Below are 15,259 nucleotides of genomic sequence, written 5' to 3'. Positions count from 1 at the left end.
GCCCCCATACGCCCGTTTCCTTCGCGGCCGGCGTCCAACCTCGCGCCGACAACCTCGACGCCCGCCCGTCGCCGTCACATAAACTTCGGTCGCTTCTTCGCAGCCTTGAGCTTGTCGCGGATCCCGCCCAGGTCCACCTTGACGCGCGCCTCGCCCTCCCCGCGCGGCCGCATCTCCCCGGGCACCGACGCGACGGACGCCGCGCCGCCGTGTGTCCCGTCCACCGACGCGCCCCCCGCCGCCATCGCCGCGGCGCTCGGCTTGATCCTGACCCCGCCGCCGCCGCCGCCGCCGCCCGCGGCGGGATTGAGCGCGGGGCCGTGAGCGCCCTCGTCCTCGCCCCTGTAGTTGGCCACCGCGGACGCCGCGGCGCCCGCGGCGTAGTGTACCCCCGTCATGCTCACGTACCCGCCCTCCACGTCGCCTTCCCCCTTTTTTCGCATGTCCTCGATTCGCCTCTGCACGGCGAGCGTCAAGATCTTCCTTCGGGAATCCTTCCCCTGCAGCGCCCTAGCGGCGTCGAGCGCGCACTCGTACGCCTCGGACGCGAGCGGGTGGTGGCACCGCGATGGTTCGAGTCTCAGCGCCATGAGCTTAGCCTTGAGCGCGACCGTGCCGGTTGACATCGCGGGGTGCTTATCCCACGTCGCCTGTCCGTACGCGTCCACCCACACGCCGGGCAAGCCGAGGAGGGATAGGAAATCTTGCGATTTGTACAACTCGAGGACGCGGAGGACTTCGTCGTCGCTGGCGGCTTCGATGTCGTTCGTCGCCGCAGCGATGGAGTCCTCCACGGTGCGCACGGAGTCCGGGGTGTCACCGACCGGGAGCGCGGCCATCCCCGTGGCGGTGATGGCGCCCGCCTGGGTCTTCGCGGACCCGCCGATGATGCCGCCGCCCCTCGCCTTTGCCTCCGCCATCGCGGCTTTGATCGCCGCCGCGGGGTCGTTCGCGCCCGCGGGCGGCGGCGCGCCGGTCATCGCGCGCGACATTTCCCCGTCGTCATCCCTCCCGCGTTTGGCGGACCCTCCGCCGCCGTTGGCCCGCGCATCCTTGAGCGCAGCCCTGAACTTCTTCAGGTGCCCGGGGTTGCCCGTGATGCCCACGATGTCGAGAACCGTCTCGAGCTTCGACGGCTTGGTCGGAAGGTCCTCGATCGCGTGAACGTCGTTCTCGGCGAACCGCGGCGCGTACCTCTCCAGCCCGATGTCCTCGAGGAACTCCTCCATGGCCGGTCGCCTAGCTGGGCGCCTCCTGCTCTGACGACCAGCGTCCCGACTGGTGAGGGAGGGTACTGGTACTGTGATTTTGGCGGGCTCCAGTTTTGGCGCGGTGCATTTTCGGAGCACACTCGTCGAGGCGCGTCGGCGATGGGAGACCCGGCGGTGGCCGCCTTGCGCGGCGCGTTCAGCGCGCTGGAGCTGATCGTGGGCATCACGCTCGGCGTGCTCTCGCCCGTCGTGGACGCGTGCGGGCGTCGCGCGAGGGTCCTCTACCGGTGGGCGCACTTCATCGTCGGTTGCCTGATCGCCCTCCTCGGCTCCGTGGCGCTCTCCGCGGCGCTCGCGGTGCCCGCGTGGACCACCTTCGCGGTCGTCGCGACGCTCTGGTGGAGCGTGTTTTTGCCGACGGAGGACTTGGTCGCCATGCACCGCGTCGGGCACGTCTCCCCGGCGTACGTTCGGTTCGCGCTGCTCGCGCTCGCGGACGTCGTGGGCGCCAGGGACGTGCACAAGACCTACGTCGACGATTCGGACGACGAGTCGGAGGAGGACGGACCGGTGAGCGACGACGAGGGGAACCCGACGGTCGCGGGTTCGAGCCCCGGGAAGGGCGCGCCGGCGACGAGACCCGTCGGCTCGCACCCCGCCCGCGACGCGTCCGACGACTCGCCGTCCAAGTGGAGGGAGGCTGAGCGACTGAGGGATCGGAAACTTCGCGCGGATAAGCGGAAGCGAGCGGTGCTGTACCGACAGGTCAACAGGCACGTCATGGTGCCCCTGCGCGTGGCGATGCGCGCGATACTCCGGTGGCAGGGTCTCATCGCGAGGGAGGAGGAGGAGCGTTTAGAGCTCGAGCGACTTCGCCGAGAGGCGCGAGCCGCGTCTGGCGGGAAATCGGACGACTTCGGAAAGGACAAAGCCGTCAAGCGCAGAGTGTTGCCGCACCCTTCGACGTGGCCGCACAGGCCCGTGTTCGTCCGGTTCAACCCGAGGGCGGATAAGCAGAGGGCGCTGGGTGGGTGGGCCACGCGTTGGGGACCGGATCTCACCACCAAGGTTAAGACGCTGAGAGAGCTCGAAGAGGACGAGCGCGTGCGGGAGGAGCTGGAGAGCGTCGCGAACGGCGCCGCGACGGTGTTCGAGTCCACCGACTGGGATGCAAACGGCGGCCGGGGAGACGCCGGGGGTGGGGGCGGCGCGGGGTCGAAGGCGCCGTCGAAGGTGCCGTCGCCGGTTGACACGTGCTGTCCCGTGAACACCGAGACGTGGATGAATTTTGAGTCGGAGCTCTTCGTGGGGAAGATCGTGTGCCGGTTCAAGGGCATCGGGTGCCCGGCGAACCCGGCGGCGGTCAAGACGAAGGAGGACTTCTTCAAGACGCAGAAGCGGTGCACGTTTCAGGTGCTGGTGCAGGGCCGGTTCAAGGAGCGCGTGAGGGCGAGCGAGATACAGACCGGGGGCGAGTTCGGCAAACCATTCCAGGACGTTCCCCCGCACTACCTCATAAAAGCCGGATGCAAGTTTTTCCAGGCGCTCACCCCGGGGCTCGAGATCGACTTGCTGTGCGACGAGCCGTACTACATGGCGCTGCTCGGGGGCACGGTGACCACCCTGGCGATTGACGAGACCGAGGATGCGGCGGCGGACCCGCTGACCGACGTCGCCGAGGATAACGGGCGGATGTTCGGAGGAGAGAGCTACTCCGTCTCGAGGCGGTCGAGGACGCTGGGTAACCCGGACACCGCGGCGGAGTACTGGTACAACACCTCGGACGTGTACACCTTCGATTACTTCCAGTCGGTGCTGCTCTTCGACGAGTACTGTCTGGACATCGGCATCGTGAAGCTGCGGCTGGACAGGCACCTGAACGGTAACCCCATATGCATCATGGCGAAGCACGTGGACGGTCGGTACGTGTACAACTTCGAGATCTTCCACGAGTGCCTGCTCTCCAAGTCCGACCAGGCCCCGCCCGGCTACGGCGCGAAGACGTGACTGGAGAGACGCGAACGACCCTCGTCAGCAACCCCCAACCCCCGTAGGTAAACTCTTTTTATCATATTCGAAGCCAGCCGTCTAAGGAACGCGACGCCCGCCGCTCGCCCGTCGCTCGCCCCATCCTTCGCCTCGTTATCGTCACTTCCCGGTCACGAGGTTGGGCCCCCCGTAGGCGTACATTCCCCCGCTCACGTTTCGAACGTCGTCGAATCCCAGGTCCGTGAGCGCCGCCGCCGCTCGCGCGGACCGAACCCCCGCGGCGCATATGACGTACGTGGGCTTGGCCGGGTCGAAGTCGTCCAACAATCGCGGCGACCACTGCTGCATCGTGGACAGCGGCCTCAGGGTGAACGCCTCGATGCGAGCGGCGTCCCACTCGTTCTGTTCCCTGACGTCGATGAGGTTGACCTCGTCGAGGTCGCCCTCGAGAACTTCCTGGAGGTCTTGGATGGACACGTCCACGATCGTCGGGGCGTTCGCGCGCGCGTCGAGCACCTCGATGAGGTGCACGCCGAAGGACGTCGTCGCTTTCGAGGTGCCTCCGACCGGCGTGGTGAACGCGGCGCGTTCGAACTCCCCCACGGTCTGTCCCCGGGAGATCCACCCGAGCGCGCCGCCCTGTTTCCCGCTGGGGCACTTGGAGTGCGTCGCCGCGAGTTCCGCGAACGTCGCGACGCCCGCCGCGATCTGCTCGCCGAGTTCGTCGAGCAGGGGTTCGTCCTTCGGCTCGACAAGGATGTGCGCCACCTTGACCTGCCCCGGGTGGTTCACCGCGGCGGCCGACGTCGCCATCCTTCTCCGGGTCCCTCGCGCGATCGACGACGTCGTCGAGGACGACGTCGCGACGCGGCGCGGGCGCACGGACGCGGCGCGACGCCACGCCATCGACGACGACGACGCGATCGCGGATGATACCGCGCGAAGGAGGAGCATCTCTCTCCGACGACGGCGCGCGCGAGGAGTTGTGGGTCGCGGTTCGATCGCCAAAAGAATGATTAGATGAATTACATAACCGCCCACACCAACACGTCACGCGTTGATGAGCGCCACCCAGTTCCGAATGATCGTCAGCCCGTTCTCGGTGATGATGCTCTCCGGGTGAAACTGCACGCCCTGGATCTTCGGGTACCGCCTGTGCCGCACCGCCATGATCGTCTCGTCCTCCGTCCACGCGGTGACCTCCAGCTCGTCATCCGGGAAGTCGTCTCTCGAGATGACGAGGGAGTGATACCGCGCCGCCTGGAAGGGCGACGGGAGCCCGGCGAGCATCGTCGCCGCGTCCTCGGTGTGCCACACCGGGGACGATTTGCCGTGCATCAGACCGCACGGCGCCCTGACGATGGTGCCGCCGAAAACCTGCCCGATGCACTGGTGACCCATGCACACGCCGAAGACTCCAAACTCTGGACCGAGTTTCTCGCACGCCTCGAGCGAGATGCCGCTGTCCTCCGGCCGCCCCGGTCCGGGGGAGACCATGATGCCCTTGGGGTTCATGGCGCGGATCTCCTCCACGGTCTTCTCGTCGTTCTTGAACACGACGTGGTCCTGCCCGAGGTCGCCGAGGTACTGTCGAACGGAGGGTCCGGGGGGAACGCGGGGTCAGCGTCGATCGCGTCGGGCGACAAAAAGTCGGAAGTGGATAGGAGGTCGATTGGATCGCCGTAGGGTTCGGGCGAGGGCGGAAGCGTCGCGGGGGCGCGCGAGCTCGAGGGCGGGACGATCGGCTCCTTCGTCGCCAACGCGCGTACCTGGGAGAGGTTGTACGTGAAGCTGTCGTAGTTGTCGATGATGATGACCGGCCGCCCGTCGTCCTTCACCAGCGACGCGGCGCAGCAGAACACCGCAGCGCGGCGACCCTTCGCCGCGACGCCTCCGCCCATGCCGACGCCGCGCGCGCCGAGCGCCCTGCGACGCGCGGCGCGGACGGAGGACGCCGCGGAGGACGCCACGGAGGTTGAGGTGATCGTGAAGGCCGACATGGTCTCGGAGGACCGACCGGTGAGGGCACGCGCGGCCGCGGGGAGGGCGCGCGTCACGTGAATGACGGTCTCGGCACGGAACGCAGCGGGGAGAGATCTCGTCGAAATCCGTGTCGCAGAACCGTTTGCCGTTTGTGCGTAATTGCCGTTGGATGTCTCACAAACTCCTGTTCGAATGATCGATCTCTTTCTATGAGCATTTCACGCGTCGCATTCCCATTTCGCATTTTGCGTCAAAGATGTCCGATTTCAAACCTGGGCACACGGGATCATCAGTCACCATGGCGCCCCGGCGCCCCGATATGGGCTCCGACCTGGACTCGTCCGAATCCGACGCGTCCGAGGACGACGCGAGCGACCTCGAGGACGCGGAGCTCCGAGCCGCGGTCCTGGCCGACGCGCGGAGGACGGCCGCGGCGACGGCGCCCGCATCGAATCTCGACGCGACCGAGGACGACGCGGGGGTGCCCAGGTCGACGACGCGGGCGGAGGTGGACGAGGAGGAACGCGCGATCCTCTGCGGCGACGTCGACGATGTCCTCGGCACGGGCGACGCATCCGCGCCCGCATCATCCGCCGCCGCCGGCGCCGCGTCCGCGGGCGACCGCGGCGACGACCGCGGGCGCCGAGCCCCGCGCGTGGTGACCGGGATCAACGCGGGCAAGATCGGCCCCGAGCTCGCGCGGCTCAGAGAGGCGCAGGAGCGCGAGCACGGCGCTCAGGAGTACTACACCGCCGAGCATTACGATCGCCTCTACGGCCGTCGGCGTCCGTGGGGCAGGGACGGGCGGGGGGGCAAGGTGTGGTGCAAAGACGTTCACCCCCCCGGGTGCACCGAGTGCACGTCGTGCCACTTTTGCAGGCAAAAAACCGCCGACGTCAAGACTTCGTGTCAGTGCGCGCGGTGGCGCAAGACGCCGCCGGGGGGCAGAGGCCGCGGCGCGTGGTGCGGGTGGTGCCTGGAGATGCGCATGGGCGAAAACATCGACGAGGCGCTCGCGGATGCCGAGTGGCGGTGCCCGGTGTGCCGCGACATCTGCAACTGCTCGGGAGCCAACTGCCTCCGAGCTAAGCGCGGGCTGTTCCCCACGCAGCAGCTCACGCACGAGGCCATCGAGCACGGGTGGCAGAGCGTGGCGCACTACCTCATCACCACGCGCATCGTCGCCGGCGCCGACGCACCGCCGATACTCGACCTGCCCCTCGCGCAGCGCGAGCAGTTTCGACGCCGGCGCCGAGCGTTGGGGCTGGAAAAGGAGCTGGACGCGGAGGTTGAGGGTTCGAACCCCGCCGGCGCCGCCTCGCGCCGAAACTTGGCGCGTCACGAGCGCAAGTCGAGAACGTCCGCGATGAGGGCTCGCGTGGCGTCGAGGCTCGCGCGAGTTCTCGCCTTGGGTCTAACCGCGGACGGTGACGGTGACGGGGACGGTGTTACAGCTGTGTTACAAGATCTTCGTCGCGGGGGCGAACACGCGGCCGGCGGCGGATCCGACGCGTCCAATCGTTCGGCGCCTTCGCCCGTCGTCCTGATCGACGACGACGACTCGTCGGGCTCCGACCTGGACTCCAGCGACGGCGAGGAGGACTACGAGACGGACGTCGAGGTTGAAATCGCCGAAAACGCCGGGGCTGAAAACGTCGAAAACGTCGAAAACGGCCCCGTCGACCTCACCCGGGCGGAGGCGGACGATACGACGCCCCCCGCGTCCCCCCCGCGTCGCCGCCGCGTCCCGGCGGGGACGACGTCGGCGTCGACCGCGGCGTCGCATCGCGCGGCGTTGGCGGAGATTGATCCGCCGCAAACGGCCGACGGATGTTCGGGGAGGGATGACGAAAGATTCCACGAACGACGATTGGACGACGACGGGGAGCGGGACCGGGCCGAAGCGAACGGCGGACGCGGCGGCGGAGGAGGGTCGCATCGCCACCGCCCCCCCGTCGCGAAGCGCCCGCGTGTCGCTGCCGACGACGCGGCGAGTCACCGGCCGCCCGCGGGGGACGACGACGACGACGACGACGATCGCGAAGAGGGGCGGGCGGATCGATCAAGGCGGACCGTTCGGGTAAGGCGCAGGAGACGCAAGGCGAAGCCGGTAACGGTCGTAACGGCCGCGGAGCGCGCGGCGCGACGCGACGCCGCGGAGATGGCCGCGATGCGTCTCGCCGCGGAGATGGACGGGTCAGGAAACGCATCCGGCGGACGCGGCTGCGTCGCGGCGGCGACGCTCCGAGAAGCCGTTGACCGGTACGACCGTTACGACCGACGTCTCGGAACCGCGCCCGATGCCGCCGACCTCGCGCATTGGACGGCTCGCGCGAACGACGCGGTCGAGGCGGCGGAGCAGTCGGCGGGCGACGACGTAGCCGGCGGCGGCGGATCCGACGCGGCGCGAGCGACACAGCTGGCAGCCGAAAAAGAGCTCGCCGCGTGCGCCGCGTTGGCCGTCTTCGTCGCGAGGCGGTGGCGCGACGCCGCGGGAGAATTCGCCTCTGGACGAGTGGAAAACCGCGGGGTCGAGGGGTCGAACCCGAGCGGGGACTCCTCTGGCTCTGACGAAGACGCGACGCGGCGTGAACGGCTCAGAGTTCTCGGCGACGCGACGGTTAGCGCGTTGGCTCGTCTCGTCGGCGGCGACGGCGCCGTCGCGTTTCGACGTCGACCAGTCACCACCCGGGCGGCGACGCTCCGCGCGGCGCTTCGCGTCGTGGAACACGCCTCCGCCGCGGCGTTTCGCATCGGGACGGCCGTTACGGGGATGGATTCGCAGTTGGAGGGATGGAGCGCGTCTGTGGTGGGCGCGGTGACGACGAGCGCGGTCACCGTCCTCGCCGTCCTCGGGCAGGAGTTTTGTTTACTTCGCGAACACGCGAGGTGGCGGGCGAGCGGGCACGCTGGCGGTGACGTGCTCCTTCACGACGACGACGACGCGCCTTCCCCGCCTCCACCGCTGACCCCTGAGCTCGAAACGGCGCTCGCACGAGCCGTTTCAGGAAACGCGTCAACGACGGGCGGCGTCGCCGAGGACCAAACGGAGGGACCGGCCGCCGCCGATTCGGATTTCCTGCTCGAGCGAATGGAGGAGTGCCACGTGTTACTCCTCCACGCGCTCAACGCGCTCAGGCGACACGTGTCATCCGCGAGCGGCGGCGGCGACGACGACGACGGCGACGCGCCCGAGTCCCGAGACCCCGTCGCGGAGGCGGCGACGAATGGAGGAGTAACACGTGGCGCTCTTCCATTTGTCGTGGCGCCCGGCGTCGCCGCGTTGATATCGCCGACGACTGCGGCGTTTCTTCACCCGAGGTTTCCCTTTCGGACCAAGCTCAGGCGAAGGGCGCTGCGCCTCGTCGCCGCCGCCGCGACGGTCGCGAGGCGCGCCGCGGGTTGCGCGGAGGGTGCCGAGGGGTCCGTCGCCGAGGCCAGAGCCGTCGCCGAGGCCCTCCGCGACCACGCGTGGCCGGCGCTGCGATTTTTACTCGAGGCGGACCACCCGGCTCGCCGCTCGCCCGCCGCGGGGGTCGACCCGATCCTGAAACGGCTGGACGCGAGCGGAACCGGCAGCGGATGCGCCCGCGGGGTCATCGAAACCGCCGCGCGGAGCGCGGGCGCGATGCTGCGCCTCAGGTCGTGGTCGTGGGGCGTCGCGGAGCGCGAGCTGGTGGCGCCGTTTTCGCCTTTTGATTTTTGGACCCGAGCGAGGGCGCCGCACAGGGCGCTCGCGCTGCGGCTGTACAGCAGGCTCAGGGACGCGTCGCCGGTGCTGGGCGCGGGGGTGGGCGCGCCCTTGCTCAAGCTGTGGACGCACGCCGCGCTGGATCCCGCCGCGGGTTCTTCCGGCCGCGGGCGAAAGGGACAGATGGACGATTCGGACGACGTTCACGACGGAGGCTTGGACGAAACGGGAGGCGCGGACGCGAGGGGCCTCGGCCGAGCGCGCGCCAGGCTCACGCGCGCCATCCGCGCGCACCCGAAGCTCGCTCCAGCGCTCGATGGCTCGAACGCGAACGCGGCGCGCGACGCGGCGCACCCGCGCGGCGCCTCGCTGGCGACGCGAACGGAGTGGGTCCGCTCGGCATACGCGGGAGTTAAGGAGCGATGCGCGTCGGATGTCGCCGCCGCCGTCGTAGCGTCGGCGAACGGAGTGCTGGACATCGCGGCCGCGCGCGGGGGGGAGGTGGCCGGGACGCCCGCGCAGGTTGCGTGGGCGGATGCGGTGGCGGGGGTGTGCGTCGCCGCGGCGAGGGTCGCGCCCGAGGCGATGCACCGGCTGCCCTTCACGACTTCAGCGTCGAGTTCGGCAGCCGCGAATCATTCGGGAGCGATTTTCGCCGAGTATCCCACGAGGCTCGTCGCGACGCTGCGCCGGGTCGCCGAGCGCCACTGCCACGCGTCCGCCGCGCACACCGCCGCGACGAGCGTCCACAAGACGGCCGCCGCGCAGTCCGCATTCGCCGGGTCCTTCCGAGCCGACGCCGCGCACGCGTCTTTGCGAAGAGCGGCGAACCGACTGGCTCGCGCCGACGCGTGGCTCGCAGACGCCTTCGCGTCGTTGGCCGCGCCGGGAATCGAACCCGCGACCCGAGCCCCGTCCTCCTACCTGTTCGACTTTAACGACCCGAGCCTGGTTCGCGCGCTGGCGTCGCTGGTGCACGCCGCGTGGGAGCGGGGTCCGCCGAGGGAGCCCACTCGAGCCGCCGCCGCAAACGCCGCAAACGCGGCGTGGTCCGGGATGGCCAGCTGCGGTCCGGGAGGGACGCGGCTGCGTAGGTTCGCCGTCGCCGCCTTTGTCCGCCGCGCGCTGACCCGCGCGAGGCACGGGAACGCGTGCAGGCCCGTCCCCGGCGCTACCGCCGCGGCGTGCGGCGCGCTGAACGCCCTCGCCGAGCTCCTTCGCGCAAAGGACAGAGCGGGCGAGTGCGACGATTTCGCTCGGGAAATCTTGCCGCTTCTCGCTGGTTCCTTCGTGGACGCGTGCACGCCGCCGCCGCCGCCGCCGGATCCCGCCAAGTCCGCCCCGAGGGAGCACGAGTGCGTCCCGCCGTGCGTCAGGGCGGCGCTGTACGAGCTCCTCTCCGCGATCGTCGCCGCGGCTCCCGCGCTGGCGGCGTTAAGAGACGCGCGGGTGGAGTGCGCCGCCGGTAAAGAGCACCTCCGAGCGATGCTCGACTCGCCGGAGTACTCCATCGGCGACGACACCCTCGCGGAGTGCGTTAGGGTGCTGCTCGACGCGTGCCAACGCGCGGCGCTCGCGGAGGTGGTCGCCTCGTGCGGGCACAGGGGCGCTGCAGCTGCGAGGCGCGCGCTCGACGCCGCGCTGGCGGCTTCAGGCGAGGACGCGTCGAGGCTCGGCGTGTCGCACCGGCGTTGGTTCGAAGCGTCGGACGCCGCCGAGGCGAACCAGGCGTTGCGCGCGGCGGTTGGTCAGCCGCCCGCGTTGGGAGGCGCGATGGAGCGCGCGATGCGGACGTTTCGGGCGCCGTCGTTGGCGCCCGGGGGCGATTCCTTCGATTCGTCCATCGACGCGCGAGGTGGTGGCCCGGGCGCGGGTGGTCCGGGTGGTTTTTTTGTCGGCACCTCCGGCGGCTACTCGCGTCATCACAACGTCACGCACAACGTCTCGGACGCGCCCGTGGGCAAGGACGTCGACGCCGCCGCCGCGGCGATTCGTTTCCTCGCGTCGCTCGCGCGCGTAACGCTCGGTAACGCCCGGCGGATACGAACCGTCGCGGTGCCCGTCCTCCGCGGCGGCCTCGGCGACGCCGCGGGCGCGAGACACGCGAGGACACAGCTGGCGTCCGCGGCGACGGAGCTGTGGACCGCGTGCGAAGAGTCGATGGGCACGTTCCCGATCACGGGCGGGGGCACACGAACCGGCGGGGAATACGAACCGGCGCGGGGAACCCCGCTTAGCAACGTCGACGCGTCCCAGGCGTATAATAATAACAGCCGGGCGATCGAGACGCTTCGCACGGCGTGGCCGGGGGACGGCGGCGAGCCGGTTAGCTTCTCCGCCCTTCCCACGCTCGCGAGGGATAAACCCCCGGGAAAGGTCTCGGTGATTGGCGCGGTGGTGGCGCGCGAACCGATTAGGGGTACGCGTCGGTTGCAAAATCCAAAGACGGGTCGATCGTACGACATGGCGTTCGTCACCCTCGGCGATCATCGCGGCGCGCGGGTCAGGGCTCAGCTCATCGGGAAGAAGGCCAAGTCGTTGGCGGAGGTGCTGGACCGCGAGGGGGGCGAGTGCGGTAGGGTGGTGTTGGGTTTGTGCGGGATGACGCCGCAGGACAAGCCGGGTAAAGGCGGGGTGATCGCGACGGTTTGGGATCCGAAGGAGGAATGCCGAATCGTGCTCAGGCCCGACCACCCGCTCGCGCTCAAACTCTGAGCGAGAATGGGGGGGCGCGTGGACGGACGAGGCGCGCGGGCGCGGTTCGAGTGACACGTGTTAGCTCAAGTCGCCGAAAACGCAGAGCTCGCGGCTCGATATGATAGTCTATCGATAAATGAAAACGGGGAGCCGAACGTGCCACGTTTGCTTCCCCGTCGGTCGCGACGCGCCCCTCACGCGCCGCTCGCACCCTCCGCCCCTTTCAGCACCTCCCCCGCGTCAATCTCCGTCTTGCATATCGGGCAGCACTTGTTGTCGCCGAGCCACGGCGTCAGGCACCCTCGGTGATACTCGTGCCCGCACTTGGGCACGCGCGCCGCCTCGTCGCCCTCCTCAAACTCCGACAGGCAAATCATGCACTTCTCCTCCTCGCGCCCGGGTGCCGTTCCGGCGCATGTGTACCGGCGCACGGGCAGCGCGTCGATCACCTCGGGCGCGAGTCCCTTCGACTGCGTCCCGATCTGTTCCCCGAGCGCGGTCAGTTCCTCGTACGTCATCGCCTCCACGTCCACGCCCGCATCGTCTTCGTCGACGTCGCCGGTGTCTGGATTCACCGACATGCCCGCCCACTCGAGCATGCGCGCCTGAAACACGCGCTGCTCCTCGGCCATGAGCTCGCGCGCGAGGCGAATGGACTCGTCCTCGTCGGCGCCCGCGGCCGGGATCGCCGCGGGAGGGGTCTCGGCGTCGTCGTCCTCCGCGACGCCGTCGCCGACGACTTCGTCGTCGTCGCCGCCTTGATCAAATCTGTACTGGGTGTCCTCCTCTAGGCCTCGGACATCTTCGGGGTGACGCCCGGCGGTCGGGGTGTTGAGCCGGTGCTGAAGCATGTAGTAGGCGCGCTCTTGCTCCTGAAGCATCCGCGCGAGCTTCAGGCTCTCGTCCTGCGGCGTCGGTTCGGGGTCTGGACGTCAGGCGGGGCGGGTGCGGGGGCGTAGGGAGGATCTTCTCGTGACCCGTCCGACCGGAACGAAGGGGGGGAATAAAGAGCCGACGCAATTGCGGGGTCAACGAACCTCCTCGACGTCGCCGTGACCGACACCCCCGCGCGCTTCCTCGGCGACGGTCTCGATATCGAGCGGCGCATCCCCGTCGGATGACTCGGACACCCGCGCATCTTCCGGAACGCTGGACCCGTTCGATATCCGCGGCTCCTTCGCGTCGTCGGCCCCCGGAGAATTTTTCCCCGAGTGCGAGCCATTCGCGGGAGATTCGTTCTCCCTGGAGGACTTGGTCAGCGACGGCGGGGTGGCGGGCACGCATCCGCCGTCCACCCTGCACTTTTTCGTCGGCGACGAGTGCGTGCTCATCGGCGTCGGCTCCGCGCTCATATCTGCGCCGATACTGCCGCGCGCGGTGTTGGGTGTGGCGGGTGGTCCTCCAGCCAGAGAGGTCCGCGGAAATGCCGATACCGCCCCGCTCGGAATTTTGACCGTTACAGACTCGGCCCAAATCCCGACACCAAATCTGGGACGAGCCATTCGAGGGGGACGCCGCACGCGCGCGAAGGGAGGACCCGCCCGTTGCGTCATGGCGACCCGGAGGGCGAAGGAGGCCTTCGACAAGGCTGAGCAGGAGCGGCGGGTCGCGGAGCAGCGGGAGGTGCTCCGCCAGCGCGCCGCGCAGAGGGCGAAGGACCGCGCCGATGAGCGCAGGCACGGCGGGGCTTTTCAGCCGAAAAACACCCGGGAGAAGAGAGGCGGGGACGGCGCGACGAGAGCGGGCGCGAACCTCCCTCTCGGCCCGCAGCGGACGGGCGCGTCGTGGGGGCTTCCGGCGACGCAATGGACCGGGGACGTGGGCGGCGAGCTCGTCAACCTCAAGTCGGAGGTGGCGACCCTGAGGGCGCAGCGAGCGCGGTGGGAGGCGGAACGCGTCGCCATGGAGGATCAGCTCGCCAAACGACGCGCGGCGCTCGGCGACGGCGCGCCGTCCCCGCCCCCGGGCTCCGTCGCCTCGCCCGTCAGCGCCCGCGACGGCGAGGACGTCCGCGTGGACGCCGCGCCGGCGGCGCGCGGCGGAGGCAGGAGCGTCGATTTCAAGCACGTCTCGGGATCCCAACCGGCCGCCGACCCCGCCGAGTACGACGACGATTACGCCGCTATGCTCACCGCCGAGGAGGAGGCGCTCCGGGCGCGGACCGCGCTGATGCAGCGCGACGCCGAGCTCGCGCGTATGCGCGCCAGGGAGCGCGAGCTCGCGGCGGCGCTGGATCTGGCGAGGCGGGGGGCGGGGACGATCCTCGCGAGCGGGGAGAGCGGGGACGACGTCGACGACTCTCTTCCGAGGACGTCTCTTCCCCCCGCGCCCTCCCAAGCGCCGGCGGAGCCCTCGCCCAAGCCCGCGGCGTCGTCGCCACCCAAATTCGACCCGCTCGGCACGCTCGACGTGCGCCGACTCTCCCCGCGCACCGAGGCTGAGGTTCGCGAGCTGCAGATGGCGGCGAGGGGCGCTCTGGCTCGACGAAGCGAGGAGTTTGCCCCCGCCGCGCTGAACGCGTCGTTGCGTTTGGAGAGATCCGATCGGCAAGTTCTTAACGACGGGACGATCGATCCCGGGGCGATGAATGAGACGGGCACCGAGACGAACGAGTTCGACGTGACGAACGTGTCGTCGTTGACGGCGACGCAGTTGAGCGGGGTGGAGGCGATGCAGGCGGCGGCGAGGGACCACCTCGCCCGAACGAGCGGCGCCTTCGCCGACGGGACGGGCTTCGGGGCGGCTTCCGGGTTTGGGCAGTTATCGGTTCGCACCGTAGACGTCGAGTCGGATCACGACGACGACGACCGCGGGGTACTCGTCACGAGCGACTCGTCCGTTCCGAACCTCGGCGACTCGTTCCAGAATACCGGACGTTTCCAGAACACGGGTGACTTGTCAGCGCGCGAACACGAAAACGTGCCGCCGGATGCGATGATGGCGTTTATGCGAGCGGAGTTCGACGCGTTGAGGCGGGAGATGCGCTCGGAGCGCGAGCTTGCGGTGTCGTTCCTCGGCGCGCAGCTCGCGACGAACGACGACGACCCGGCGCCGGGCGTCGCGGACTACGGCTCCGGCGTGGCGGGTGGAGCCAACGCGATCGTCATGACGGAGATGCGAGCCATGCGCCGCGAGCTGCGACTGGAGCGAGAGCGCGCGCAGCAGGTGGAGGCTCGCCAGCGCCGGGAACTGGAGCAGACCCGCAAGGCTGCGGACGCCGCCGTCGCCACCGCAGCGTCCGTCGCCAACCTGCAAAAGACGCACATGCGGCTGGTCATGAAAGCGGCGGAGACGAGAAACGACGTGATGGACAAGCTCGTCCCCAACAGGAAAACAGCGAGGGTTGCCGTGCGAGGCAAGTACGACGCCGCGGACATCGCCGACGAGGCGCTGAAGCGGATCGCGTCGTCCAACGTACCGGTTGGCACGGGCGACGGCGTCGAGGAGCAACAGGAGGCGATGCGGCGGCGACGGTTCGAGCGTCACGCGTCGAGGCTGGGGCAAATCGCCGCCGCCGCGTCGGCGTTGGCGGTGGCCACCGTCCGCGCGAACGCCGCCGCCGCCGCGGAGGAGGAGAAACGGAAACGGGACGTCGCGACGCTCGGGAAGACGGCGGAGGGTTCGGGAGATGGAACGCCGAAGGATCCCGACGAGAAGAAGGATACCCTTCCAACAAATCGGAAAGACG

The 15,259-nt window shown here is 69.5% G+C and overlaps 6 protein-coding genes across 6 annotated transcripts; 2 read left to right on the top strand and 4 right to left on the bottom strand.

The window, feature by feature from the left end:
- Positions 1 to 74: 74 nt before the first annotated feature.
- On the bottom strand, positions 75 to 1,229 carry MICPUN_102431 (predicted protein; the record flags this gene model as incomplete). The annotated part of the gene is made up of 1 exon (XM_002504335.1): positions 75 to 1,229. The coding sequence occupies one exon, from the start codon at positions 1,227 to 1,229 to the stop codon at positions 75 to 77; it is 1,155 nt and encodes a 384-aa protein (XP_002504381.1).
- A 141-nt stretch (positions 1,230 to 1,370) lies between these two features.
- On the top strand, positions 1,371 to 3,301 carry MICPUN_61539 (predicted protein; the record flags this gene model as incomplete). The annotated part of the gene is made up of 1 exon (XM_002504660.1): positions 1,371 to 3,301. One exon carries the CDS (start codon positions 1,371 to 1,373, stop codon positions 3,216 to 3,218), a length of 1,848 nt encoding a protein of 615 aa, XP_002504706.1. The 3' UTR covers positions 3,219 to 3,301.
- Positions 3,302 to 3,389: 88 nt separating this feature from the next.
- On the bottom strand, positions 3,390 to 3,977 carry MICPUN_71221 (peptidyl-prolyl cis-trans isomerase; the record flags this gene model as incomplete). The annotated part of the gene is made up of 1 exon (XM_002504334.1): positions 3,390 to 3,977. A coding segment is annotated over one exon (588 nt), but the record flags the coding sequence as incomplete, so codon positions are not given.
- A 273-nt stretch (positions 3,978 to 4,250) lies between these two features.
- MICPUN_84762 (predicted protein) lies at positions 4,251 to 5,101 on the bottom strand (the record flags this gene model as incomplete). The annotated part of the gene is made up of 2 exons (XM_002504333.1): positions 4,251 to 4,787; positions 4,970 to 5,101. The coding sequence occupies 2 exons, from the start codon at positions 5,099 to 5,101 to the stop codon at positions 4,251 to 4,253; spliced, it is 669 nt and encodes a 222-aa protein (XP_002504379.1).
- A 338-nt stretch (positions 5,102 to 5,439) lies between these two features.
- On the top strand, positions 5,440 to 11,734 carry MICPUN_61536 (hypothetical protein; the record flags this gene model as incomplete). Its single annotated transcript, XM_002504659.1, has 1 exon — positions 5,440 to 11,734. One exon carries the CDS (start codon positions 5,440 to 5,442, stop codon positions 11,587 to 11,589), a length of 6,150 nt encoding a protein of 2,049 aa, XP_002504705.1. The 3' UTR covers positions 11,590 to 11,734.
- Positions 11,669 to 12,923, bottom strand: RHG (ring-h2 finger protein; the record flags this gene model as incomplete). Its single annotated transcript, XM_002504332.1, has 2 exons — positions 11,669 to 12,476; positions 12,609 to 12,923. The coding sequence occupies 2 exons, from the start codon at positions 12,921 to 12,923 to the stop codon at positions 11,766 to 11,768; spliced, it is 1,026 nt and encodes a 341-aa protein (XP_002504378.1). The 3' UTR covers positions 11,669 to 11,765.
- Between the last annotated feature and the right edge of the window lie 2,336 nt (positions 12,924 to 15,259).

Source organism: Micromonas commoda, chromosome 9, assembly GCF_000090985.2.
Source record: "Micromonas commoda chromosome 9, complete sequence".
In the NCBI taxonomy this organism is placed as follows: domain Eukaryota; kingdom Viridiplantae; phylum Chlorophyta; class Mamiellophyceae; order Mamiellales; family Mamiellaceae; genus Micromonas; species Micromonas commoda.
The sequence above is the reverse complement of the archived record's forward strand: the minus strand, read 5'-3'. Positions and strand labels throughout refer to the sequence as shown.